Source organism: Anolis sagrei, chromosome Y (assembly GCF_037176765.1).
Source record: "Anolis sagrei isolate rAnoSag1 chromosome Y, rAnoSag1.mat, whole genome shotgun sequence".
Taxonomy (NCBI): Eukaryota; Metazoa; Chordata; class Lepidosauria; order Squamata; family Dactyloidae; genus Anolis; species Anolis sagrei.
The window spans coordinates 52,528,821-52,554,818 of NC_090035.1; the positions used below are offsets into that span (position 1 = coordinate 52,528,821).

The 25,998-nt window shown below is 43.6% G+C and overlaps 1 protein-coding gene across 1 annotated transcript in view; it reads right to left on the reverse strand.

Annotated features, from left to right (window-relative positions):
• Nucleotides 1-1,232: 1,232 nt before the first annotated feature.
• Nucleotides 1,233-25,998, reverse strand: part of LOC137095445 (uncharacterized protein C1orf232-like) — a 36,548-nt gene continuing 11,782 nt past the window's right edge. The window contains exons 2-5 of the mRNA XM_067462122.1: nucleotides 18,007-18,093; nucleotides 7,263-7,295; nucleotides 3,763-3,827; nucleotides 1,233-1,530 (exon numbers count right to left, since the gene is read on the reverse strand). Of these exons, the coding sequence (XP_067318223.1) occupies nucleotides 1,233-1,530; nucleotides 3,763-3,827; nucleotides 7,263-7,295; nucleotides 18,007-18,093 (483 nt within the window). The remainder of the gene's footprint in view (nucleotides 1,531-3,762; nucleotides 3,828-7,262; nucleotides 7,296-18,006; nucleotides 18,094-25,998) is intronic.

Consider the following 25,998-nt stretch of genomic DNA (forward strand, 5'->3'; position numbering starts at 1 on the left):
TTCACGCCATCTCCAAACCCCACCCTGCCCATTCCCGCCCTGTCAAAATCCAGGAAAGACAGGAAGGAAGGAAAGAAGGAAGAAAGAGAAAGGGAGGTAAAGAAAAAGGGGGAAGGAAGGAAAGTTAGAGAAAAAAGGAAGAAGAAAAGGAAAGAAAAGGAAAGATGGAAGGAAAGAAAAGAGAGACAGCAGAAGAGAAAGAAAAAGGGGGAAGGAAGGAAAGAGGTAGAGAAGGAAGAAATGAGTGACAGAGGGAGGGAAAGAAAAAGGGGGAAAGAAGGAAGGAGAGAAGGGAAGAAAAAAGGGAATGAAGGAAGGAAACAGGGAGTGAAGGAAGGGTGAAGATGTAGAGAAAGAGGGAGGGAAGGAAAGAAGGAAAGAGAGAAGGAAGAAAAGAGACCAGAAGAGAAAGAAAAAGGGGGAAGGAAGGAAAGAGATAGAGAAGGAAGAGGAGAAGGAAAGATAGGAGGGAAGGAGGGAAAGAAGGAGAGAAAGAGGGAAGGTTGACCACAGCAACGCGTGGCGGGTAAAGGTTATTATTTCTATTGTTATTATGCTATTATTATTCCTATGAGACCCTGGGGGAATGGGAGAGGTGCCAGGTCCCAGAGGCAATGCATTGCATTATTGTTATTGTTATGATGGTGGTGAAATAAAAGGAAATAAAAAGAGAAAGAAGGAAGCAAACAGGGAGGGAAGAAAGGCAAAGGAAGAAAGGGGGAGGGAATGAAGGAAAGAGAGAAGGATGAAACCCAGTAGTGAAAGAAGGAAAGAAAGAAAGAGGTAGAGAAGGAAGAAAGGAGAGAAAGGGGGAGGAAAAGGGGGAAGGAATAGGTAGGTACCTCTCTTTCATCATAGTCCAGATATCTACCACAACTTTGATAAGTTTTACTATAGGCCACAGCAACGCGTGGCAGGGCACAGCTAGTATATATATATATATATATATATATATATATATATATATATATATAATTTGAAGAACAGTCTTATGAAGAAGATGGGGAAGAGAAGGAGAGAGGGAATTATACCATTGGAAACATGGGGCACACATAGAAAAGGGGGTACAAGGAGGACAGCATCCTAACACTCTGATTGTTAATACAATGGCCCAGATCCTCCACATCACACAAGACTCTTCTATGGAAGAGTTACTGGGGAAAAGGCAACAATCCTTGTCCTCTGCTGGAAAGACAGCATAGCATCAGAAGTCTGTCCTTTCTGCATCTGTCCTAGTTGCTCTTGGAGATGCTTCTGTTCTTCATCTCAACCAGTTTGTTGGTCAGGAAGCTCCACTTGAAGGCCATCCCTTCGGCTTCTCGGAGGTCATTGTCCTGGCCGGTGCCACCAGCTTCCTCTTCCTCCTCCTCGGCCACGGTTTCCCCTGATCTGCCTCTGGTGAATGGCTCTCGGGGGTCCACCATCTTCTCCAGGCCTGAAGGCTGCTGCCACTTAGAAGCAAAGACATCCCAAAGGCCAGCGGTCCTCTTCTTGGAGGCAGAATCCTCCTCCGGTTTTGCTGCTAAAGGGCTGGAAGCAAGGAAAGAAAAACTGAAGGGCAAAGAAATCTGGCCAAATTCTTTTTGCTGCCTGAGTGAGCGCAGTGATCGCACTGTGATTTTACATTTCTGTTCGAGGAAAAGAGGGTGAGGCTAGATGGTTTTGGTCCAGCTTACTTGTCCGAATGCATCTCCTCCCATGTCCCATCTCAAAACTTACAATCTTCCGGGGAGGTCCTGCTCTAGATCCTACCTTTGTTGCAAATGCCCTTGGTGGGGATGAGGGACAGAGCCTTCTCAGTGTTGGCCCCCCGCCTGTGGAACTTGCTCCCCAGCTAAATTAGTTCAATAGCTTCCCCCCTTTCCTTCAGGAAAAAGGTGAAGATGTGGCTATGGGACCAGGCATTCGGATAGCAGGCTGACAATAAAATGACCACAATGCCATGGAAAATGGACAATGGACAGGCTTCAGATTATGTTGTTGATCGTAGAACTTGGACTTGACATTCCAACTAATTCAATTTGCACTATTTTTAATACGTTTTTAATCTAATTTTAATGTTTTACTTATTATGTAACTGTTGTTTTATCTGTTGAATATATGGGGCATCGGATTGTTGCCAACTGTAAGCTACCCTGATGCCCCCTTCAGGGGTGGAGAAGGGCGGGGTACAAATATTTGAAATAAATAAAAATAAATATGATAAATGTGTTCCCATTTGAGGCAATTCAAAAAGCCACAGAGTAGAGAAAGCTGTTATCTCCTCTCTGTCAAGGCAATTTAGGAAGCACAGAGATGTATGAGTAAAGGAACTTGAAAGAACTTCTAATAAGACTTACATTCCTTTCTCTCTGCCTGGTTCGAACCTGTTGGAAATAGCAACCTCCCAAGCCTTTCACTGTTTGTTTGTTAATATATATATATTTGCTAACCTGTATTCTATGTTTAGGTTGATTTGCCAGTTTGACTTACCTGTTTGGTGTGGGAGGAGTTATAGACATGTGATTATACTGAGCATGTTCAGACTCAGGACTCCATTTTGTATTTAGTCTGCTGAACACCTCACTGGAGATGGGTGTGATCACTTCCCACCTCAGTGGAGGTAGATGTTTGCATTTATCTTCAATGAAGGCAGGTTGCTGTTTAGATACTTTAATAAATACACTTTGACTTGTGGACTTCAGTGAGTACAACTATACCTAAAGACTATGGACTATTGATAGAATGATACCCTGTGCACTCAACACAGAGAAAAACCTACATCCTATTGTCTACTGAACTTTAATAAGAAATGTGCTTGTATGGTGAATTAATACAATATGGACGATGAATTATGAATTGAAATATGGATGATGAATTTTGGATCACGACTCTCGTTATGAGATGCATTGGGTTGTTGCTGTTGCGTAATATTGTGTACTGTGCTCTTTTGTTTTGAATTGTAGATTGTTGACTGTTTTTATCCTGTTGTAAACCGCGTTGAGTCGCCGGTATACAAATAAAGTAAATAAATAAATAAATAAATAAATAAATACAAGTTGTTAATGAGTAAACCTAATATGTTATTTTTCAAAGAAGACTTTGTTGTTGTTGTTGTTTATCTCTGAGTGCATATTTTAAACTAAATGGTTTCAAGGGAGTGTATATTTTTTTGGGCAACAGCAATTACTACTTCAAAGAAACAACCATCCTCTGCTAACCAAATATATTTTTGTAGTGGCATGTCTTTATCCTTGGTAATTTAAAGACACGGTTCTTCAGTCTAACAGCTGAGTTACCTGTGTGTCATTACATGAATGCTTATGAATATCACTTGTTCAAAGAGCTGACTTCTAACAAGGTCAAGCTTTTTCCTGACTAGTGGTTTTCAAAAGATGGTCTCCACATGTTCATGAAGATTCACATTTGCCAAACAGGTGTGACATTTTTACCTTTTCAATAATGTTATGGTGAACTTATTTACAATAGGTTATGGAATTTCTAATAGAACCAACGAAGAAAAGGTCTTCATTGGATACAAATATTCACTCCTAATTTTATGTTAATTCCTTCTTATCTGGATTAGGATTGACGAATATTCATCATAGGGTTGTCTTCAGTTTTCCATAGCCAATCAGCAAAGCTTTTGTACAAATACACAAGGTTATAAATTTCGGGGGGGGGGGGGGTATTCAAAAAAATGCTGCAACAGAAGCAAAAGGACACAACACATCATCCCATCTCATATATGGTAGGGGGAAATGATGGAAAGATTTCTCTTACTGGTCAGCACAAGGCTCAGAGGCCAGCAGTTTATGTTCATCTTCCCGGCTGAACAAGAATGCTGCCTACCGGGGGCAAAAATACACCATATCACTCAGAGGCTCACCAGGCTCCTCAAGCCCTATCACCGTCCTCCCCTCATGTTGATTCATGTAGGAACCAATGATACTGCAAGGCATACGTTTCAAAAGATCACAAATGATTTTCGAGCTCTAGGAGCAATGCTAAAAGAATGTAATGTACAGGTGGTCTTTTCATCCCTCCTCCCTGTTGTAAGACACGGACCCACAAGAGCCAGAAAAATAGTACAGGTCAATGACTGGCTTAGAAAATGGTGTCAGGAGGAACGCTTTGGCTTCCTCGACCATGGCCTGCTATTCCAGGAGGATGGCCTACTGGCAAGGGATGGGGTGCATCTCACACAAGTAGGAAAACACCTTTTTGCTCACAGACTCGCAAACCTCATTAGACGGACTTTAAACTAGGTCCACCGGGGGAGGGGGACAACAGCCTTGCGAACACTACTTTACCCATAATGTCTGGGAATCGCCAGAAGGCTAAACGGAGGGCTGCACAAACACAACAAGGACCAAGTACCAAAAGCACAATAATCCCAATTAAACAGCTCAAGGGAAGATCCCAGGGGCTCACATGTCTTTACACTAATGCACAGAGCATGGGAAATAAACAAGACGAACTCCAACTTCTTGCACTACACCACAAATATGATATCATAGCCATCACTGAAACCTGGTGGGATGACTCCTATCGCTGGAATGTAGATATCGAGGGGTATAACCTCTTTCACAGAAACCGAACAAAGGGGAGAGGAGGTGGAGTAGCCTTATATGTCAAAAACTCTTATGCTGCAGAAGAAATTCAAGACAGCAATCTGGGAAACCAGCTTGAAATCAACTGGATAAGAATCAAGGGAACTGGGACTCAAAAAGATGTCGTTGTAGACGTCTACTACAGACCCCCAAGCCAGGAGGAAGATCTTGATGAAGTCTTCTGCCAACAGTTGACCAAACAGGCACAGAAAAGAGATGTAGTAGTCATGGGCGATTTCAACTATCCCGATATTTGCTGGAAAACAAACTCGGCCAAGAGTACAAGGTCCAACAAATTCCTCGCTTGCCTTGCAGACAATTTCATGGTCCAAAAGGTAGAAGAGGCAACAAGGGGATTGGCTACTCTTGATCTCATCCTAACAAATGCGGAGGACCTGATCGATGCGGTCGAAGTGGTAGGATCCTTAGGGGCAAGTGACCATGTGCTCCTGCAATTTGACGTACAAAGGAAGGCCGAAACTAAGACAAGTCAAACCCGCATTTTGGACTTTAGGAGAGCTGACTTCCAAAAAATGAAGGAAACGCTGAGCAGCATTCCGTGGACACAGATACTAAAAGACAAGGGAGCTACGAATGGATGGGAATTTCTCAAGAGTGAAATACTCAAGGCGCAATTGCAAACCGTGCCAACAAAGAGAAAAAATAGGACAAGTGCAAAGAAGCCAGAATGGATGTCCAAAGAACTTCTAACTGTGCTAAGACACAAAAGAGACATGCACAAGAAGTGGAAAAAGGGAGAAATCACCAAAGAAGAATTCAAACAAATAGCCAACACCTGTAGGGAAAAGGTCCGCAAAGCTAAAGCAAAAAACGAGCTCAGACTTGCCAGGGACATTAAAAACAATAAAAAGGGCTTCTATTCTTATGTCAGTAGAAAAAGGAAAAACAAGGAGGCGATAGGACCTCTTCGAGGAGAAGATGGGGCAATGCTGACAGGGGACAGGGAAAAGGCAGAACTACTTAATGCCTTCTTTGCCTCGGTCTTCTCACAAAAAGAGAGTCTTCAACCTCAGCAAGATGGAGTGGATGAGGGATTGGAGGACATCCAACCCCAAATTGGGAAAGAAGTCGTCCAGGAATACCTGGCCGCTCTTAATGAGTTCAAGTCCCCAGGGCCAGATCAACTACACCCAAGAGTACTGAAGGAACTAGCGGAAGTCATTTCGGAACCATTGGCAACCATCTTTGAGAGTTCTTGGAGAACGGGAGAAGTTCCAGCAGATTGGAGGAGGGCCAATGTGGTCCCAATCTTCAAGAAGGGAAAAAAGGACGACCCAAACAACTACCGTCCGGTCAGCCTCACGTCGATACCGGGCAAGATTCTGGAAAAGATTGTTAAGGAAGCGGTCTGCAAACACTTAGAAACAAATGCAGTCATCGCTAATAGTCAACATGGATTTATCAAAAACAAGTCATGCCAGACTAATCTGATCTCTTTCTTCGATAGAGCTACAAGCTGGGTAGATGCGGGGAATGCCGTGGATGTGGCGTACCTGGATTTCAGTAAGGCCTTCGACAAGGTCCCCCATGACCTTCTGGCAAGGAAACTAGTCCAATGTGGGCTAGGCAAAACTACGGTGAGGTGGATCTGTAATTGGTTAAGTGGACGAACACAGAGAGTGCTCACTAATGCTTCCTCTTCATCTTGGAAAGAAGTGACAAGTGGAGTGCCGCAGGGTTCCGTCCTGGGCCCGGTCCTGTTCAACATCTTTATTAATGACTTAGATGAAGGGCTAGAAGGCAGGATCATCAAGTTTGCAGACGACACCAAATTGGGAGGGATAGCCAATAGTCCAGAGGACAGGAGCAGAATTCAAAACGATCTTGACAGATTAGAGAGATGGGCCAAAACTAACAAAATGAAGTTCAACAGTGACAAATGCAAGATACTCCACTTTGGCAGAAAAAATGAAATGCAAAGATACAGAATGGGGGACGCCTGGCTCGAGAGCAGTACGTGTGAAAAAGATCTTGGAGTCCTCGTGGACAACAAGTTAAACATGAGCCAACAATGTGATGTGGCGGCAAAAAAAGCCAATGGGATTTTGGCCTGCATCAATAGGAGCATAGTGTCTAGATCTAAGGAAGTAATGCTACCCCTCTATTCTGCTTTGGTTAGACCACATCTGGAATATTGTGTCCAATTCTGGGCACCACAATTCAAGAGAGATATTGACAAGCTGGAATGTGTCCAGAGGAGGGCGACTAAAATGATCAAGGGTCTGGAGAACAAGCCCTATGAGGAGCGGCTTAGGGAACTGGGCATGTTTAGCCTGAAGAAGAGAAGGCTGAGAGGAGATATGATAGCCATGTATAAATATGTGAGAGGAAGCCACAGGGAGGAGGGAGCAAGCTTGTTCTCTGCTTCCTTGGAGACTAGGACGCGGAACAATGGCTTCAAACTACAAGAGAGGAGATTCCATCTGAACATTAAGAAGAACTTCCTGACTGTGAGAGCCGTTCAGCAGTGGAACTCTCTGCCCGGAGTGTGGTGGAGGCTCCTTCTTTGGAAGCTTTTAAGCAGAGGCTGGATGGCCATTTGTCAGGGGTGATTTGAATGCAATATTCCTGCTTCTTGGCAGGGGGTTGGACTGGATGGCCCATGAGGTCTCTTCCAACTCTTTGATTCTATGATTCTATGAATGATACAGTCCTACAGCTCTTGGCTCCAGCTCCTTGAACCTGCAGATCAAAGGAGGAGGGAGTGGAAATGGATTATTGGCAGCACCAGGGATAGCAAAAGAAAAACCCTGAGAGATGTTATATATACCTGAGAGATCCCTTCCAAGACTCCATGTGGATACCTGAAACTATTAATAATAGCCAACCAATGGACACAGGGAAGCGTCATCTAAGCATGCCGTTTAGTCCTATAGTGTTGCAAATCACTATGTTCTGTATTCATAACTTATCACGTCATCTGAATTTCCTGGTTTACCATTCCTTCACATTTTCAGAGGCCACTGTGGGTTAAACCACTGAAATACTGAACTTGCTGACTGAAAGGAGTGGGGTGAGCTCCTGCTGTTAGCTCCAGCTTCTGACAACCTAAAAGTTCAAAAGCATGCAAATATGAGTAGATCAATCGGTATTCTGCTGCTGCTAAGCTACTCTGCTGTAGGTTTATAGGGAGGTCTTTTGTCAATAAGCCCACTTGCCCAACAGCCGGTTCTTCAGCTTAGAAATGGAGATAAGAATCAATCCCCAGAGTTGGACTTGACTAGACTTAATGTCAATTGGAAACCTTTACCTTTACACATTTTCATTCTTATCTCATGAGTGAATTGATTCCCCATACTCTCCCCTTAAAAAAACAAATTGTGTCTAACTTAGACATTGCGGAGGATCAAACTCTAACATGAACGGCAAAGAAAACTAGTGACCCCCTACATTAGCGCTATTTCTTTCTTTTAAAAAATCACAGAAAAGGGTGGCTGTATTATGCCAGAGTACAGGGGGGACACTGCTGGTTAGGAGACCGCCCACAGGACAGCCCATTTGCCCATGTGATCCTATTTGATTCAATGCAGGTGATTCTGGCAGCTCCCATTCCATGTGTTTTTGGTAATTTAGAAATGGAATATCACATATCTGAAGCTCCTGAGACGATCCCAGACCATCTTCTCCCCCCTCAATTTTTTGGAGACTTTTCTTAACATTTGAACACCTAATCATGCAGGGCACAAACAGAAAGTCCCCTTGTGTTGTGGGATGGCCTCTGTCAGTTTCCATTACCTAAATGGATTATAACTGCTTTAAAGGTGGGATAAGATGCTGAATGTAGTTGAAAACAAACACCCGACTTACAAATTACTCCTAGTTAAGAACAGGACTGAGACAACAGAAAGTGAGAAAAATCTAGCCCTAGGAAGGGAAATCCACTTCTGAAAGAGTTATTATCATGGCAAAAAGGGGTCTCCGCTGAAGTTTTATCACCAATCCTTGTTTCCACAACAAGTCATTTTTTTTCAAAATCTAATGGTCACAGGGATAGAAAGTGAGATGAAATCTTCTGAACACAGACACAGACAGCAAAACAAATAATCCTTCCCTATGCTATCCAAAGCTTATATACAAGGGTTATCTGGAAAGTAATGTTACAAGGCACATAACTCTCATGGGGAATTTTCACATGGGAAGTCAGTCTCACTGCCATGTAGCAGGAAGCCAGCAGAAGAGAACGAGCAGTGCCAGTCGTCAGTAGCTCATCAACTGGCATTATGATGAAGGTTAGAGATGAGCGTCCTTATTCCATTTCCCTCCAAGTGCGAGGTTTGCGCTGTAATACGCTACCTAAATGCTAAGGGCATAAACTCCGCTGTGATTCATCACAAAATGGTTTCAGTTTATGGAGAGGACTTCATGTCAAGACAGCATGTGAAAAAATGGGTACGGAATATATTGCGAGACTATGAAAAAACTTCGCAGAGTTCTCCAAAACAAACGTGGGATGCTGACGGTGGGAGTCTATCTCTTTCATTTCAATGTGTGTCCGCACACTGCTCATGCAACACAAGATTGTTGACTTCATTTGGTTGGGACATTTGAAGACACCCCTCTCACAGCCCCGATCTCACACCCAGTGATTAGCATCTGTTCACTAAATTGAAGGAACAGCTGGGTGGAAAACACTTTTCCGATGACGACAAGGTGAAAATCAAAGTGACAAACTGGCTGAAAAAGGCAGAAGGAAACTTCTATGACACAGGCATCAAAAAAACTCATCCCATGGATGACAAAAAGTATTGAACTGAATGGTGATTACGTGGAAAAATAATGTAATATCTATGCAATAGTCCATGTAAGTTTTATTAAAATTTATTTATTTATTTATTTATTTGACTTGTATACCGCTACTCCCAATTTGGCTCGGAGCGGTTTACAGCAGTAGATTAAAACAATACAATTAACTTTAAAATACAATAAAAACAAGAACAGACATAGTCCCGAGTTATTCACCCATCCAAAGCTTGTTGGAAGAGAAAGGTTTTACAGGCTTTCCGAAAAGCAAGTAGGTCTTGGATAGTTCGGGTTTCAACTGGCAAGGCATTCCATAAATAAGGGGCCACAATCAAGAAGGCTCTCTGCCTAGTAGAGGACAGATTATAAGTCCGGATGTTGGGGACTTCAAGCAAATTTTGGTCTTCAGACTGAAGTAATCTCTGGGGTTGGTAGGGGGATAAGCGGGCCCTCAGGTACGCCGGCCCCAGACCATATAAGGCCTAAAAGGTTAATACCAGCACCTTGAAAGTAATCCGGTACTCAATCGGAAGCCAGTGCAGCTGTTGTAGAATTGGGGTGATACGACACCTCGATGGCACTCCGGCGAGAAGATGAGCCGCCGCATTTTGCACCAGCTTCAATTTCCGGATTACTGACAAAGGAAGGCCAATGTAGAGGGCATTACAGTAGTCAAGCCTTGAGATGACCGTCACCTGGATCACCCTGGCCAGGTCATTCCTAGATATGTAGGAAACCAGTTGCCTAGCCTGATGTAGATGGAAAAATGCAGAACTGCTCACAGCAGAGATCTGGGCCTCCATTGTGAGCAGAGGGTCCAATAAGACACCAAGGCTTCTTACAGAATGTGACGGACGTAGTGTCTCGCCATCCAGGGTAGACAGCTGGATTCCCTCCCACCCAGATGGCCCAGCCAAAGGATCTCCGTCTTCACTGGGTTCACCCTCAACCTGCTGGCACGCAACCATCCAGTAACGGCCTCAAGGCACTGATGGAAATTTTCGGGTACAGAGTCCGGCTGGCCCTCCATCCTCAGAATGAGCTGAGTGTCGTCAGCGTACTGGTGGCACTCAAGCCCAAAGCTCCGCACCAGTCGGGCAAGCCGTCGCATATAGATGTTAAATAATAGAGGAGACAGAATAGCTCCCTGCGGGACCCCGCAAGTTAACGGAGATCTCTCAGAAACCATCCCTCCCTTCAACACACGCTGTCCCCGATTCTGGAGGAAGGAGGACACCCATTTAAGGGGTATCCCCCTAACCCCAGTCATGGCTAGGCGGTGGGTCAATAGATTGTGATCGACCATATCAAATGCTGCTGTGAGGTCCAATAACACAAGCAGCGCTGATCTGCCTTGATCCATCTGGCAGGGAAGCTGATCTGTGATGGCAACTAGCACACTCTCCGTCCCGTGCCCCCTATGGAAGCCGGACTGAAAGGGATCAAGTCCGGCTGTGTCATTAAGGAACTGCTGCAACTATTCCGCTGCTGCCCTCTCAACCACCTTGCCCAGAAACGGAAGGTTCGAGACTGGGCGGTAGCTAGAGGGAACCGAACGATCTAAGTCTGTTTTTTTTCAGCAGCGGAGATACCATCACCTCTTTTAAACCCTCTGGAAAAACTCCTTGCTCAAGGGAGCTATTTATTATATTCAACAGAGGTTCACATAATCCCTCCAGGCAAGATTTTACTAGCCAGGAGGGACACGGATCAAGAGAGCAGGTAGTCGGCCTAGTTGATCCTATTGACAGCCTCTGCATCCAGCGGGGTAAACCAGTCAAGGATGTGCCCAGCGAGTGGCCACGGAGTCTCAAGTTCACTTACTGTATCAATCATGGTGTACAGAAGTGTGTATAATAATATGCTTATAACTGTATTTATGTTTGAATTGGTTGCCCTAAGGCTGGAGCGGCCTAGCTGTGAGAAATGTGTTACCATGGAAACGAGGCAGAAGAGGAGGTGGGAGGAGCTTAGAGAGTAAAGGTTTTAAAAAGTGACAGTTAGAGTCAGTCAGGAAAGAAAGACTCTGAGAGAGCAGCGGAGTCAGTTTTAGACTCTGAGGAGTGAAGAAGTGAAGAGCCAGGTTTTAGTGTTCGTGAATAGTAGAGATTTCTTCAGCTAGGAAGCTGAAGGGGAAAACCTTGTTAGTTGCTTTAGTTAGAAAGAACTAACAGAGGCTTGCTAGGATCGCTAGTCGGAGGAAGACTGGAGATCTGTGATTTGATCAAGTATAGATCAAATAGACAGACTATTCATTGCAGGGAACACTGGTTAATAAAGCGCTTCACCACAGCAAGAGTTAATAAGTTGTAACATCGAAAGTCTGAATTGTATCGCAACCAAGTTACATGTAACCATCAAGTATTTGCCAAGCTTAACATCTTCATACTGCAACCATACGCTTTGTTTAAAAATAAACTTGTTCTCTTTGGTTTTTTAAAACTGCCTCATCTCCATTAATTTTACGTTCGGTGCACCCACTCTACCAAAATTACCTCACAACACAAACAGAGCTTTAATACCAGAGCCTTTTACAAATCAGTGGCTCCTCTCTCCTAAACCTAGGCGCTTCCTCACGAGTTGGTAGCGTCTCTCTACAATTGGGTGGCAGCTTCATTATCAGTGGCGGAGGTTCTTTACAATTTTGGTGGCAGACGACGGGATACGTTTAACAACTGATCAAGTGCCTTAAGACTAATTTAAGAATAAGTTGTGAGGTAAAAGTTATTGGAATATGGCTACCAGGCGACAGAGAAAGCTTGCTGAGGAAACAGAGGGAGACCAAGAAGGAAGTTCGGGCTCTGAAGCAGAAACAGAGCCAGTGCCTGTGTCAGAAATGGCTTATAAGTACAAACTAGAGATGAAACGAATGGAAATAGAGGCAAAAGAAAAACAAAGGGAAAGAGAGTTTGAAGAAAGACAGAAAGAGAGAGAACAGGAGATAGAATTGAAGAGAATGGAATTTGAGCTGCAGAAGCAAAGATTGGCTTTGTCTCAAACATCCAGTGACATCCAAGAAGGGAGATCTGGAGTGGATACCCCAGATTTGATAAAGAGATTCCCTAAATTTACCAAGGATGACGATCCAGAGAAATTTTTGATCTCTTTTGAGAGATGTTGTAGAGATTTTGGGGTTGCTAAGGAAAAATGGATGATATATCTAAGGCCACAGATAACTGGAAGACTTTTACAGATTTATGGAGATATGCCTGAGGAGTCTTATGGAGATTATGATTTATTTAAGAAACAAATTCTACAAGAGTATCGATTAACTCCTGAATTCTACAGATTTAAGTTCAGGACCCTAAAGAGAGATAAAACCCAAAGTTTTGCTCAGGTGGCCTCTAAATTGTCTCAACTGTTTGATAGTTGGCTAAGGACGTCTGAGGTGGAAGATTACCAACAGCTGAGAGAACTTTTAAAGTTGGAACAATTTTTTCAATTAGTGCCTTATGATATTCGCTGGGTGATTCAGGATCACAAACCATCCACTATAGTAGAGGCAGCGGTTATGGTAGATCAAATAATAACCCTAAAAGAAGGATTCAAAAGGGAAGATCTGCCAAGTGATAAAAGAACAAACAGGCAGCCATTTTACCAACAACAAACGTGCCCACAGCAAGAAAAAGGTTCTGACATAGAAAACACCACCTGGAGGAGGCAGGGTGTAACAAGTCAAACTGCTCCTGAGGGAAAAAGAAGGTGCTTTCAGTGTGGAAAGTGGGACCATATAAAGTATCAATGTCCCCTGTTAAGAAAAGAGAAAACAACCCTCTTTGTGAATAAAGTAAAAGAAACACAAAAGGCAGAACCAGATACTTTGTCAAAGGAGAGTTCAGAATCAGAGCCTCAAGAGAAACAGTGTTTGTTCATCTTGTCAAACACCTCATCTAAAGATTACTTAGAATCCATTTCCATTGACAACAAAGACGTAAAAGGACTTCGAGATACAGGCTCCGAAGTATGTATAGTACATCCAGAAATAATACCTCAGAAATTTCAGCGGCCTACCTCTGAAATAAGATTAAAAGGTTTGGGACCTGCGATACCAACAGCAGTGGTGACTTTGCCAATAGAATATGGAGGATGGAAGGGTATGTGGGATTTTGCAGTCAGTCCTGACATACCATACAGATGTTTAATTGGAAATGATCTGGCTAAGAAGATTGAAAGCTGGAGGATGACGTGTGAGGAGGAAGAATATAATAACAAAAGCCCTGATCAAAAAGCCATGTGTTTTGCCATACAACAGGATGGGGATGAGAGTCTGGAATCCAGCGCTACGGTTGCTGAGCTTGTTAAGAAGACGGGAGGAGTTGGAGAAATTCGGTAGGAACAAGGAGCCGATGAATCTCTTAAACCTCTGTTCGCTTTGGCTCAAAACCCCACAGTATCGGCAAAAGGACAGCCCTCCGAGTTTGTGTTAAAGAATGGTGTCTTATATAGAGAAACCAGAAATGTGAAGTCAACAGAAGGATCAGTGACATGTAATCAAATTGTAGTGCCTCAAAGTTTTAGAGAACAGCTGATGAGGGTGGCACACGAAAACCCTCAAGGTGGACATTTGGGTGTGAGGAAAACCACAAAGAGAATCACTAAGAACTTTTATTGGCCTGGCATGTTCCAGAAGATCAAAGAGTTTTGCCAGTCTTGTGATATCTGCCAAAGATTGAGTATTGGAAGGGATAAAATTAAAGCTCCTATGATCCCTATGCCGATAATTGGAGAACCATTTTACAGAGTGGGCATTGACATAGTAGGTCCTCTTTGTAAGCCAAGGAGACGTGGTTACAGATACATTTTAACCATGATTGACTACGCCACAAGATATCCAGAGGCTGTAGCTCTAACTAACATCGAGACAACAACGATTGCAAATGCACTGTTATCTATTTGGGGAAGAACTGGTTATCCTAGAGAATTGGTTTCGGATTTGGGAACTCAATTTACTTCCAGACTTATGTCGAAATTGCTTGAGTTATGTGGAACCAGACACCTGACTTCAACAGCTTATCACCCACAGACAAATGGACTAGTTGAAAATCTGAACAAGACTTTAGTCAAAATGATAAAGTCTTACAGTCAAAAGAAGCCATACGACTGGGACGTCAAATTGCAACAACTGTTATTCGCCTACAGGACCGTCCCCCATGACAGTACTGGCTACAGTCCATTTGAATTGCTATATGGAAGGAAAGCTCGTGGTCCCTTAGACCTGATAAAGGAATATTGGGAGGAAAGTCCGGCAACAGATCCAGTTCCAGTGTCGGAGTATTTAAAGGATCTTCAATCAACAATGCAACTGGCTAGGGACATTGCACAAGAACATTTGCTTGCGGCTCAGCAGAGACAAAAAGACTATTATGATTCTACTGCTAAACCAAAGATCTTCAACATCGGAGATGAAGTTTTATTTTTATCTCCCAACAAAACCAACAAACTTCAATTGGATTGGTCGGGACCCTGGAAGATCACCAGGAAGCACAACCAAATAAACTATGATATTTATGATGAACATTCCAATGTAGAAAGAAGAGTTCATGTAAACATGTTAAAGCCTTATGTTGGAAGGTCTGCTAATGTATGTTTTGTTGTTTCGGAAGAAGAATCCGGTCCCTTATCTTTTTGGGAGGGTGATCGTGAACAGTACAAAAATTTGGATCGAGTAGAAATGAACATAGAATTGTCCCAACCACAGCGAAGAGAGGTTGTGAAAGTTTTGAGTAAATATAAAGACATATTTTCAGATTTGCCAGGAAAGGTCCAGGGAGTCCAGCATCAAATAAACACCGGTGATGCAACTCCTATAGTATCTCCACCCTACAGGGTCACGGGGAGAATTAATGAGTGTATTGAAAAGGAGATTAAAGAAATGTTGGACCTAGGTATCATTGTTCCATCAATTAGCTCTTGGGCTTCACCCATAGTGTTAGTACAGAAACCAGACAAGACAATTAGATTTTGCGTGGATTATAGGCGGTTAAATAAAGTAACCCAGACAGATACTTATCCTATGCCACGTTTAGATGGAGTTTATGTTTACAGGATTTTACATTTGAAATTAAACATGTTTCAGGTAAACGGAACATAGTTGCAGACGCCTTATCTAGAATTTCGTAAGGTTAAAGGTTTGTATGTATGTATAAATTGTAATGCTTTTAACCATAATATGTTTGCCTTTCAGAAATGTTGTGTATGTATATACTGTTGGATAATATGTGGAATTATTTTTGCCATTCCGGGATTGAGAATGGTCCAAAAATAATTTTTCTGGGGGGGAAGGTGTACAGAAGTGTGTATAATAATATGCTTATAACTGTATTTATGTTTGAATTGGTTGCCCTAAGGCTGGAGCGGCCTAGCTGTGAGAAATGTGTTACCATGGAAACGAGGCAGAAGAGGAGGTAGGAGGAGCTTAGAGAGTAAAGGTTTTAAAAAGTGACAGTTAGAGTCAGTCAGGAAAGAAAGACTCTGAGAGAGCAGCGGAGTCAGTTTTAGACTCTGAGGAGTGAAGAAGTGAAGAGCCAGGTTTTAGTGTTCGTGAATAGTAGAGATTTCTTCAGCTAGGAAGCTGAAGGGGAAAACCTTGTTAGTTGCTTTAGTTAGAAAGAACTAACAGAGGCTTGCTAGGATCGCTAGCCGGAGGAAGACTGGAGATCTGTGATTTGATCAAGTATAGATCAAATAGACAGACTATTCATTGCAGGGAACACTGGTTAATAAAGCACTTCACCACAGCAAGAGTTAATAAGTTGTAACATCGAAAGTCTGAATTGTATCGCAACCAAGTTACATGTAACCATCAAGTATTTGCCAAGCTTAACATCTTCATACTGCAACCATACGCTTTGTTTAAAAATAAACTTGTTCTCTTTGGTTTTTTAAAACTGCCTCATCTCCATTAATTTTACGTTCGGTGCACCCACTCTACCAAAATTACCTCACAACACAAACAGAGCCTTAATACCAGAGCCTTTTACAAATCAGTGGCTCCTCTCTCCTAAACCTAGGCGCTTCCTCACTAGTTGGTAGCGTCTCTCTACAATTGAGTGGCAGCTTCATTATCAGTGGCGGAGGTTCTTTACACATGGCAGGGAGATCCCAGCGTAGAAGCGAGATCTTGTCTGTGAAGTAGCTCTGGAAAACCTCAGCAGAAGGGGCCAGATCAAAAATTTATTGATTCTTTGTATTTTTTTTAAAAAATCTTGTAACCTTCCATTCTGGATAATCCTTGTGTATATATATTTGGCTGGAGTTGCACCTAAAAAATGTACTTGTTGCAAATTTCATACAAATTCAACTTAAGAACCAATCTACAAAATCTATCTTGTGTGTAACTTGGGGACTGGCTGTATTTCCTAAAGCAGGCTGCCTCATCTGCTTGCTGTTGGAGAGCCATGTGAGCTCATTGCAAGTTCTTACAGGACTGCACATACCTCTGCACAATTACATTGCCGTGTAATTTTTTAAAATTGTAAATGTCTTTTATTTTTAAACTGTCTAGGGGCGTTTGAGGAAATGTCACTGGGGGAGAGGAAGCTGTTTCAAGCCCAGGAGGTCTTTGCTTAACTAGGAAATAGACCAAAACACATTTCCCTGCCCTTGTAGCTCTTGACTGAGATGAAGAACCCAATCCCCTCCCCAGTTAGAAAAGTTAGGGATATCGCTCTGGAGGGGGACATGAGGACACCGAACCTCCCAAATAAGAATTGTGCACTGCCATGACATGTTCCTTCAGTCCTCAAATTTCTAGCATTGCAGACAAATTTAAAACATCAGTTGAAATGTCATTGAAGCACCCGAAGTATAAGGTTCAGTTAGCAATCCAGCCCATTTCTGCATGAAGACTGCACCTTGCCCTTTGCCCCCAAACAAAAAACGCCTGTCTCTGACTACAGTGCAAAGTTGTGTTCATCTTGGCATGTCAAATGGTGTACAAATGTATATATATATATTTGGCTGGAGTTGCACCTAAAAATGTACTTGAGTCTCCTCAGGTGAGAAAAGCAGGGTAAAAATGAAGTAAATGTTTGTTCCAAATTACATTCAAATTCAACAAGAACAAATCTACAGAACCTATCTTGTATGTAACTTGAGGAGTGCTTGTATTTAGCACAGCTGGTTAATCACCAGTAGCAATAGATCACACCAATCGAAAGGTTGGCAGTTCGAAGCCTGGGTCGAGGTGAGCACCTGACCTTCAGCCCAGCTCACTGTCCATCTAAGCAGTTTGAAAACAGCTGTGAGCTGCGCGTAGAGAAATTAGGCACAGCTTCAGTGGGGAGGTATTTTACAGCACCACAAAAAAGAAATACCAGAAAATGCCAGCAATCAAAGAAAGGAGGAAGCCTGTGATCAGGGGCTCTGTGTTATAAAGGATGTAGCGACAACACCCCCTGTGGCCAGAATCGAGCTCCACATCCAGAACACCAAAGTTGGGAAAAATGCTGACATATACTCTATCTGTTGTCTGTCCTGTTGAATGTTTGCCATGTATGTGTTCTGTGATCCACATCGAGTCTCCTATGGGGTGAGAAGGGCAGAATATAAATACTGTCAATAAATAAAAACACACTTTGAAGTCAGTTTGTGCTCAGTTTCAGAGACTTAAAACCGAGTTTCACTCTGAATAGAAATGATGGCCAGTCCTTACCCTTTGTGCCAGTTGAGAAACAGGGTTGGACTCTTCCTCTGTCAGTAGTGTTGAATCTGTAGTTTCCATCATTTTAGGACTCTCTATCTGAAAAATAAATTGACTTCAAGAATCACAGAGGAGAGACACCATCACACTGTGGTCAGGCATTGGATAATTCTAGCTCTCCTTCCTCCACACATTAGCGATCTGGTTGGAGATGATGGGAGATGAACTCCCAACAAAATCTGGAAGGTCTGCCTTGATCTACTGTTTGACTTGTACTTTAGGAAGGGCTTGGGGAGTACATCCATAAGTGGGCAAGGGAAAGAGCTGGAACTGAGAACAGCCTCCAAGATACCGAAGATGGGAAAGCCTATATATACCTCTATCTATTGACAGTTTTGTCATTGTATAACGTCTTGTCATTGTATAACGGCATTGAATGTTTGCTGTATTTGTGTTCTGTGATCTGCTCTGAGTCCCCTTTGGGGTGAGAAGGGTGGAATGTAAATACTGTAAATGAATAAATAAGTGAAGTGAATGCTGTTATACAATGATGTCACTCTCGGCCTTCAAGTCATTTCCAATGTTTGGTGATGCTAAGGCAACCCAAACACAGGTTTTCCTTGGTTAGAGGGAGCTTGCCTTTGCTTTCTTCTGAGGCTGAGGAAGTTTTGAGTTGACCAAGGAGATCCCAGCTCTGTTTTCCAAAAGTTGTTGTCCAATGCTCAAGCCACTATCGTTATCACCCTCAAAATGAGAATGCAGAGGGATAAGTATCATCAATATGGACAATTTCCCATCAGGTATAAAATATGTACAACCTGCAAACTAACTTGGATGGTCATATTTCATGCAGTAGCCTGCAAAATACCTTCAGAGTGGAGAGCTTGGTTCCACGAGACAACATTCAAATTATGTCTTAAGTGCATACCTTTATCTTATGGATTTTAAAGGAGGGGATGCTTGATTCTCCAATTGGTGACAACCAGAAGCCATGAAAGAATGGCGAAGAACCTTTACACACCTTAGGCTCAGAGTAGAAGTTTCTCATCTTGGGCTTATAGGTCCTGAATTTAATCCCAGGAGCTTGGAACAGGAAGGACTAGGCCCTATCTACACTACCATTGATACAGTTTGAAGCTGCATTAAATGGTCAGTGTGTAGATCAATATAGTGCAGTTTAACTACAATGATCTGCATTACAAGGGTCCACACTCACCCTATAATGAAGTTTCAAAGTGTGTTATATGGCACTATAGGTGGAGCATCCCTCTTCCCAAGACACAGAAGAGTGACTGCCAGTCAGATCACACCATATTGGACTAACAACAACATCATCAATAACAATAACAATGCCCCCAAGTACCTCTAGAATATATAGAGCAGACAGGGGCAAACTTTGGCTTTCCAGGTACAAGCAGATGCTCGCATATAAGAAAAAGGAAGCTATGAAAAACAACTGGGCTCAGCTTATCAAAGCTGTCAAAGAGAAAGACTCAGCCACTTTCTGGCATATTACATCAAATGCCCAAAGATCTGATCAACCTATTGTGGATTCCCACATCCCTCCGGGGATTTGGGAGGCATATTTCCAGGATCTCTATATGGACACCTTTACTGGAAGGGACTGTCCCAACTTTGATACAGAGAACCTTCCACCATGGCCACCTGTATCAGCTACAGAAATTAAGAACCTGGTTGCCCAACTATGATCAGGCAAGGCCCCAGGAGAAGATCTTATCCCAGCAGAGGCCATCAAGAACAACCTGGATTTCTGGACCCCCATCCTAGCCTCACTTTTTACATGTATTGACAACCATGGCCAAATCCCCAAGGATTGGGGGCTTGCAATCATTGTTCCCATCTATAAAAAGAAAGGGAAAAAGGATGATCCTGCGAACTAATCAGCCTCCTTAACACTATCAGCAAGCTATATGCTAGACATCTACAATGGAAACTCCAAGATTGGTTGGAACAAGAAAGCATATTAGCTGAGGAGCAAGCTGGATTCAGGGAAGGTCGATCCACCATAGATCAGTGCCTAGTGTTGCAACACCTTGTGGAAAAATATTCCTCTCAAAACATAACCTCACTGTATGCTGCTTTTATTGACTTTAAAGCAGCATTTGATTCCATCTCGCGAGTTAAACTTTGGGAAAAACTGAAGAGTTCTACAATTGATCGACGTCTATTATATCTAATAAGCCAACTTCACAAAAAGACTACACTCAAAGTAAGATGCAACCCACAGGGCCACCTCACTGAGGCTGTTGAAACATGCAAGGATGTCAAGCAAGGCTGCATTCTGGCCCCTTTGCTGTTCAACTTCTATATAAACTCCATAGTGGAACAGCTTCAAAACATGGACTTCCACCCCCCAAAGCTGGCGGGAAGACACATCTCCATCCTGCTTTATGCAGATGATGCTGCTGTACTCTCTAGAACACCCATTGGGCTCAAAAGAGCTTTGAGAGCATTAATACAACATTGCAACACAGATCAGCTCCAACTCAATTACAATAAAACCAAAATCATGGCTTTCGCTAATAGGCCCAGGACTTACTCCTGGAGCATAGATGGTCATAAAATTGAACAAGTTACATCCTTCACATATCTAGGTGTAGTTTTCCAATCTAATGTTAGCAGAAGAGCTCATGGGGATCAAGTATCCAACACCGCGCAGGGGAGCTCAATTGCCACTCTCAAATATCTCAGGACAAAAGGGGGCCACTTCACACCGGCAGCGCTCAAGCTGTTTGAAGCCAAGTCATTAGCCCAACTCTTGTATGGTGCTCAGCTGGGCCCCTTCCCCAGTTTTGCCCCATTAGAGCTGGTCCAGTCCAAGTTTCTGAGATCGGCCTTGCAGGTACCTAAATGTGTTTGTAATGCCACCCTGCGACTAGAGACGGGTTTTATGAAAATGGAGGCCAGGGTGTGGGTGGCCATACTTAACCTCTGGCTCAGACTGTCCCGTGCACCTCTTGGCCTTGCCCCACTAACCATGGAGGATGACTTTCAATCCACATGGAAGCAGGCGGTAGCATCCAAAATCTCCTCGTTGGGATTTTCTCCAGGTCTACTATTAGCTATGGATTACAATCAAGCCAAAGCACTTATTAAACAATGTATCACAGACACAGAGCGCCAACTAAATCTGGCCTCAGCTCCAACCTTCCTTGTCAGTGAAGACAGCAGATACCTTGCCTCCCCTATGGCATATTTAACATACTTAGAGGTTCCTATTCATCAGAGGGCTTTCACCCTGGCCCGATGCCACGCTCTCCCATCAGCTGTACTCGAAGGCCGCTACCGGAAGATCCCTTTCCCAGAGAGACTCTGCCCCTGTGACTCGGGTCATGTGGAAACAATAGAACATGTGCTCCTTCAGTGTCCGTTCTACAGGGATACCCGTGCCAGGCTTATCTTACCCTTGATAGACAAGCACCCAGGCCATTCAGGACAATTTTATACCTCCCTGCTACTTGCGGATACTAATTCAGCTACAACCTACAATGTCGCAAAGTTTTGTGCAGCAGCATACAAAATCCGCCAGGGAATGACTAGTTCCAAAAGTCAACTGTGTGTCCAGTAATCGTCTTCCCTGAATCTACAATTTGGTGATGGATCTGGGCATTGTATGTTTTTACTCTGTTTCCCCTTCTGCTCCCTCACCCATATTGTGTTTTTAGTAGTTGTATTTATATTTTTAATGTACCAAACATGGCAGGTTTGTATGGAAACGTGATACTATTTCCTGCGCTGGTCAATGACCGAAATAAATGTTTTGATTTCATGCAGTAGCCTGCAAAATACCTTCAGAGTGGAGAGCTTGGTTCCACGAGACAACATTCAAATTATGTCTTAAGTGCATACCTTTATCTTATGGATTTTAAAGGAGGGGATGCTTGATTCTCCAATTGGTGACAACCAGAAGCCATGAAAGAATGGCGAAGAACCTTTACACACCTTAGGCTCAGAGTAGAAGTTTCTCATCTTGGGCTTATAGGTCCTGAATTTGATCCCAGGAGCTTAGAACAGGAAGGACTAGGCCCTATCTACACTACCATTGATACAGTTTGAAGCTGCATTAAATGGTCAGTGTGTAGATCAATATAGTGCAGTTTAACTACAATGATCTGCATTACAAGGGTCCACACTCACCCTATAATGAAGTTTCAAAGTGCGTTATATGGCACTATAGGTGGAGCATCTCTCTTCCCAAGACACAGAAGAGCGACTGTCAGTCAGATCACACCATATTGGACTAACAACATCATCAATAACAATAACAATGCCCCAAGTACCTCTAGAATATATAGAGCAGACAGGGGCAAACTTTGGCTTTCCAGGTATTTTGGACTTCAACTCCCACAATTCCTGACCTCAGGCCCCTTTCTTTCCCCCCTCAGCCACTTAAGCATTTCCACCATATTTTGGGGATTCGAAAGGCCTCAGTGGGGCCCCAACTGACCTTTGCAGCCTAAAAAATCTGTTTGAAAGGCATTTCATGGACATTTTAGAACATTTTGAGGAGAAAAAAACATTTGTCTGCCAACCCCCGAAGTAAAGACTCACGAATAAAGACACAACAACCAAGTCAATGGGTTCAAATTGGGCAACTTTTATTAAACGTTACCTATTTAAGTTCTTAACCTAACTCAAAGGGGTGTCGGGAACTGGTATAACCAAACCCAGGTAGATTCACTACCAGATCTTAAACAACAATTTTCGGGCGAAGCACCTGGGTTTCCTGGTAATAAACCCGGACCACCAAGCAAGGGAAATGAGTGAGGAGTCTCTTCCAAAGATCTTGCACCCTGACTCCTGTCATTTCACGGCCATTTGACTTCACTTCACCTTTTAACAAAATGTAGGTGAGTGTTAAACTTAATGGCCTCTCACCCTTTAAGGGGGTGCCTTAGGTGCACACCGACTAAAGGATTTCCCTAACTATTTTATGCCACGGATTGGGGGCAAATGTCTATTTCGCCCCCATCCCCCACCAATTCACCTAACACCCCCTGGATACCTTGTTGTAAATCCAATAAACTGTTGGTTGCCCAACTTGGAAAGATGCACTCCATCCACCTGATACAATCTCTCATCATCTCGAGTGATGGCTGCGTGCTCAATGTAGTAACCACTCTGTCGTATCATAAACATTCGCATGGCCCTGTTGACTCTCTTTCTGGCTCTCTCGAGCCTCCGTACGTCGCCTCCTCCCAACCACCTGCGACGTGGAATAATAGCCGACCATGCAATGTGCACACGGGGCCATGCCCACCAAATCTTTCGGATATCTGCCTGTGCTTGTAGGAAGAGTGCTTTCCCAGTCAACAAGCCCAAATCATTACCACCGAGGTGGATAATTAACATATCAGGAGGTGGCCCACTCCTGGCACTAAACAACAAGGGGCAGAAACCGTCCCAACGCAGGCCTCTCACGCCTCTCCATTCGATCGTCGTGATGGAAGCAAGACCCAAATGCTGGCCATAGGCAGTCTTAAGGGCCTCTCTTTCCGCCCAGAAGACAAAACTGTGTCCGCACACCGGACCCTTCTCCTATGCGCCAGCCCAACGTGACCTCTAAAGACAACAATAACTATATTGAAACTGGGCGTATGTAGCTTTTAAAGGCACTGGACCGCCATCTTAATTTTTTCTTCCTCATAGCCCATTGCTGATGCTGATGAGGCTGCGCCAATCCTAAAGGAGTGCGTGCCGAATTTAAGATGTCCCATCCCCAACTGTTCCAATGCTTTGGTTGTAACTGTCCAAAACTGATATTTGGTCAGTGGTGTTCCATCCTGGTGACGAAAAAGGTAACTTCCCTCCGAGCCCCTGAGTGCTGTAAATTGCACCATGGCTTTAACTGGGCATATATCTTCTTCCCAGCATTTTTGCAGGCTAACTACCTGGCCCTTCGACCCTTGGTCCGTTTTTGACGTTCTGATTCTGATTTCGATTTTTTCCTGGAAAACCTTAACATCAGAAACGAGCAACGCACGGTGTGAGGTATCAGACTTGGAAAGTGACATCAATTCACTCACACGAAGGGCTGCAAAAAATGCTGTCAACGCTGCTGCGTGGAACAAAACCTGTTCATAAAGCGATGTGCACAAACGGGGCCATATTTGCTTAAGTCCTTTAAGAATTGTAGGTGTCAAGGGCTGGCAGTCGTCCTTTGGATGGCCGTGCTGCCTAACCCACCCTGTTAGAGTTTTGTGGATAAGAAAGTCGTCAGTGGGATCGCTCAGGCCCTGAGCCTTGAACCAGTATGCCAGCGCTGACAACTTTGACCTAATGGACTGTGGGGCCAAACCTCTCCTTTTGTGGTATACACAAAATTGAGCTAGGTGCTCGTAAGGCACCGGCATGACTTCTGATAAATTATAGTGTTGCCTAAAGTCAACAAATTCCTGTATAGCCCTAACATAAGACTTTCTGGAACTGGGTGCTAATGCCATCTTCATACCCAATGCCGTCTCGTCACTCCAACCTTCCAAAGATGGTCTGGCATATGCTCCGGATGGACGTCCGCGGCGGGTGCCAGCAGTCTGAAATGCTCCATCTGCATACGAGACAGAGCGTCAGCTAAGGCATTGTCAAGACCAGCAATGTGGAATGCGCGAAACAATACATTGAATTTTAGGCAATGTAAGACGAAATGGCGAATGGCACCCATAACCCTGCGTGACTTGGATGTAAGGGTGTTAATGACCTGAACTGTGGCCATATTGTCACACCAAAAGTGGACTGTGGAATTGGCAAACCTGTCGACCCAAAGGGTGACTGCCACCAAAATAGGAAAAAATTCTAAAAAGGTTAAGTCTGATGTTATTCCCAAGGTATTCCAGTCTTCAGGCCACCTCTCGGCACACCAGTGTCCCTCAAAGTACACTCCAAACCCTATGGCGCCTGAGGCGTCCGATGAGACTTTTAAGGCATCTTTAACCATTAACTCCTGTCGCCAAAATGAAATTCCGTTAAATTGGTGAAAGAATTGTAACCAAATAAACAAATCAGACTTCATAGCTAGGGATATTCTAATGTGATGATGGGGCAATGATACACCCGAGATAGCATCGCAAAGCCTGTGAAGAAATGCTCGGCCGGGTGCAATTACCTTACAAGCAAAATTTAAATGTCCAATTAATTGTTGAAATTCTCTTAGAGTGGCCTTATGCCGTGACAAAAATTGCTGTATCTTGTCGATCAAGCCTTCGACCTTTGTCAATGGCAACCTAGAAAATTGATTAACTGTATCTAATTCTATTCCCAAAAAGGTCAAGACTGTCTGGGGACCTTCCGTTTTTTCCTCAGCCAGAGGCACTCCCAGGGAGTGAGCTAGCTGCTGGAAAGCGCGTAACAGGGTTGCACAATCACCTGATCCGCCCCTTCCTACGAAAAGAAAGTCGTCCAAATAATGTACAACTCCCCTGAGGCCTGACTTTGTCCTAATGGCCCATTCGAGAAAGGTACTAAAGGTTTCGAATGCCGCACAGGACACTGAGCACCCCATGGGCAGAGCTCGGTCTAAATAGAAAAGCCCCTGAAACTGAAATCCTAATAACTCAAAGTCGGCTGGATGAACCGGGAGCAGCCTAAATGCCGATTTAATATCGCACTTAGCCAACTCTGCTCCAGGCCCATAACGCCGCAACAATCTCACCGCTGCATCGAAAGACGTATAGCTTACTGAGCATTGCTCCTCAGGAATGGCGTCATTCACAGAGCCCCCTCTAGGGTAAGACAAATGATGAATGAGGCGATATTCCCCGACGGCTTTTTTGGGCACTATTCCCAACGGGGAAACCCTAAACTGGGGTGTGGGAGGTGCTGAAAAGGGTCCCAGGACCCTGCCCTCCCTTATCTCTTTCTCAATCTTTTGTTTTACTACTGTTTCTAAGCCTATAACTGATTTTAAATTAGGGGATAAACATGAGGTACGCGGCCCGAGTGCCGGAATCCGGAAACCATCGGTAAAGCCATGAAGCAAATAAGCTG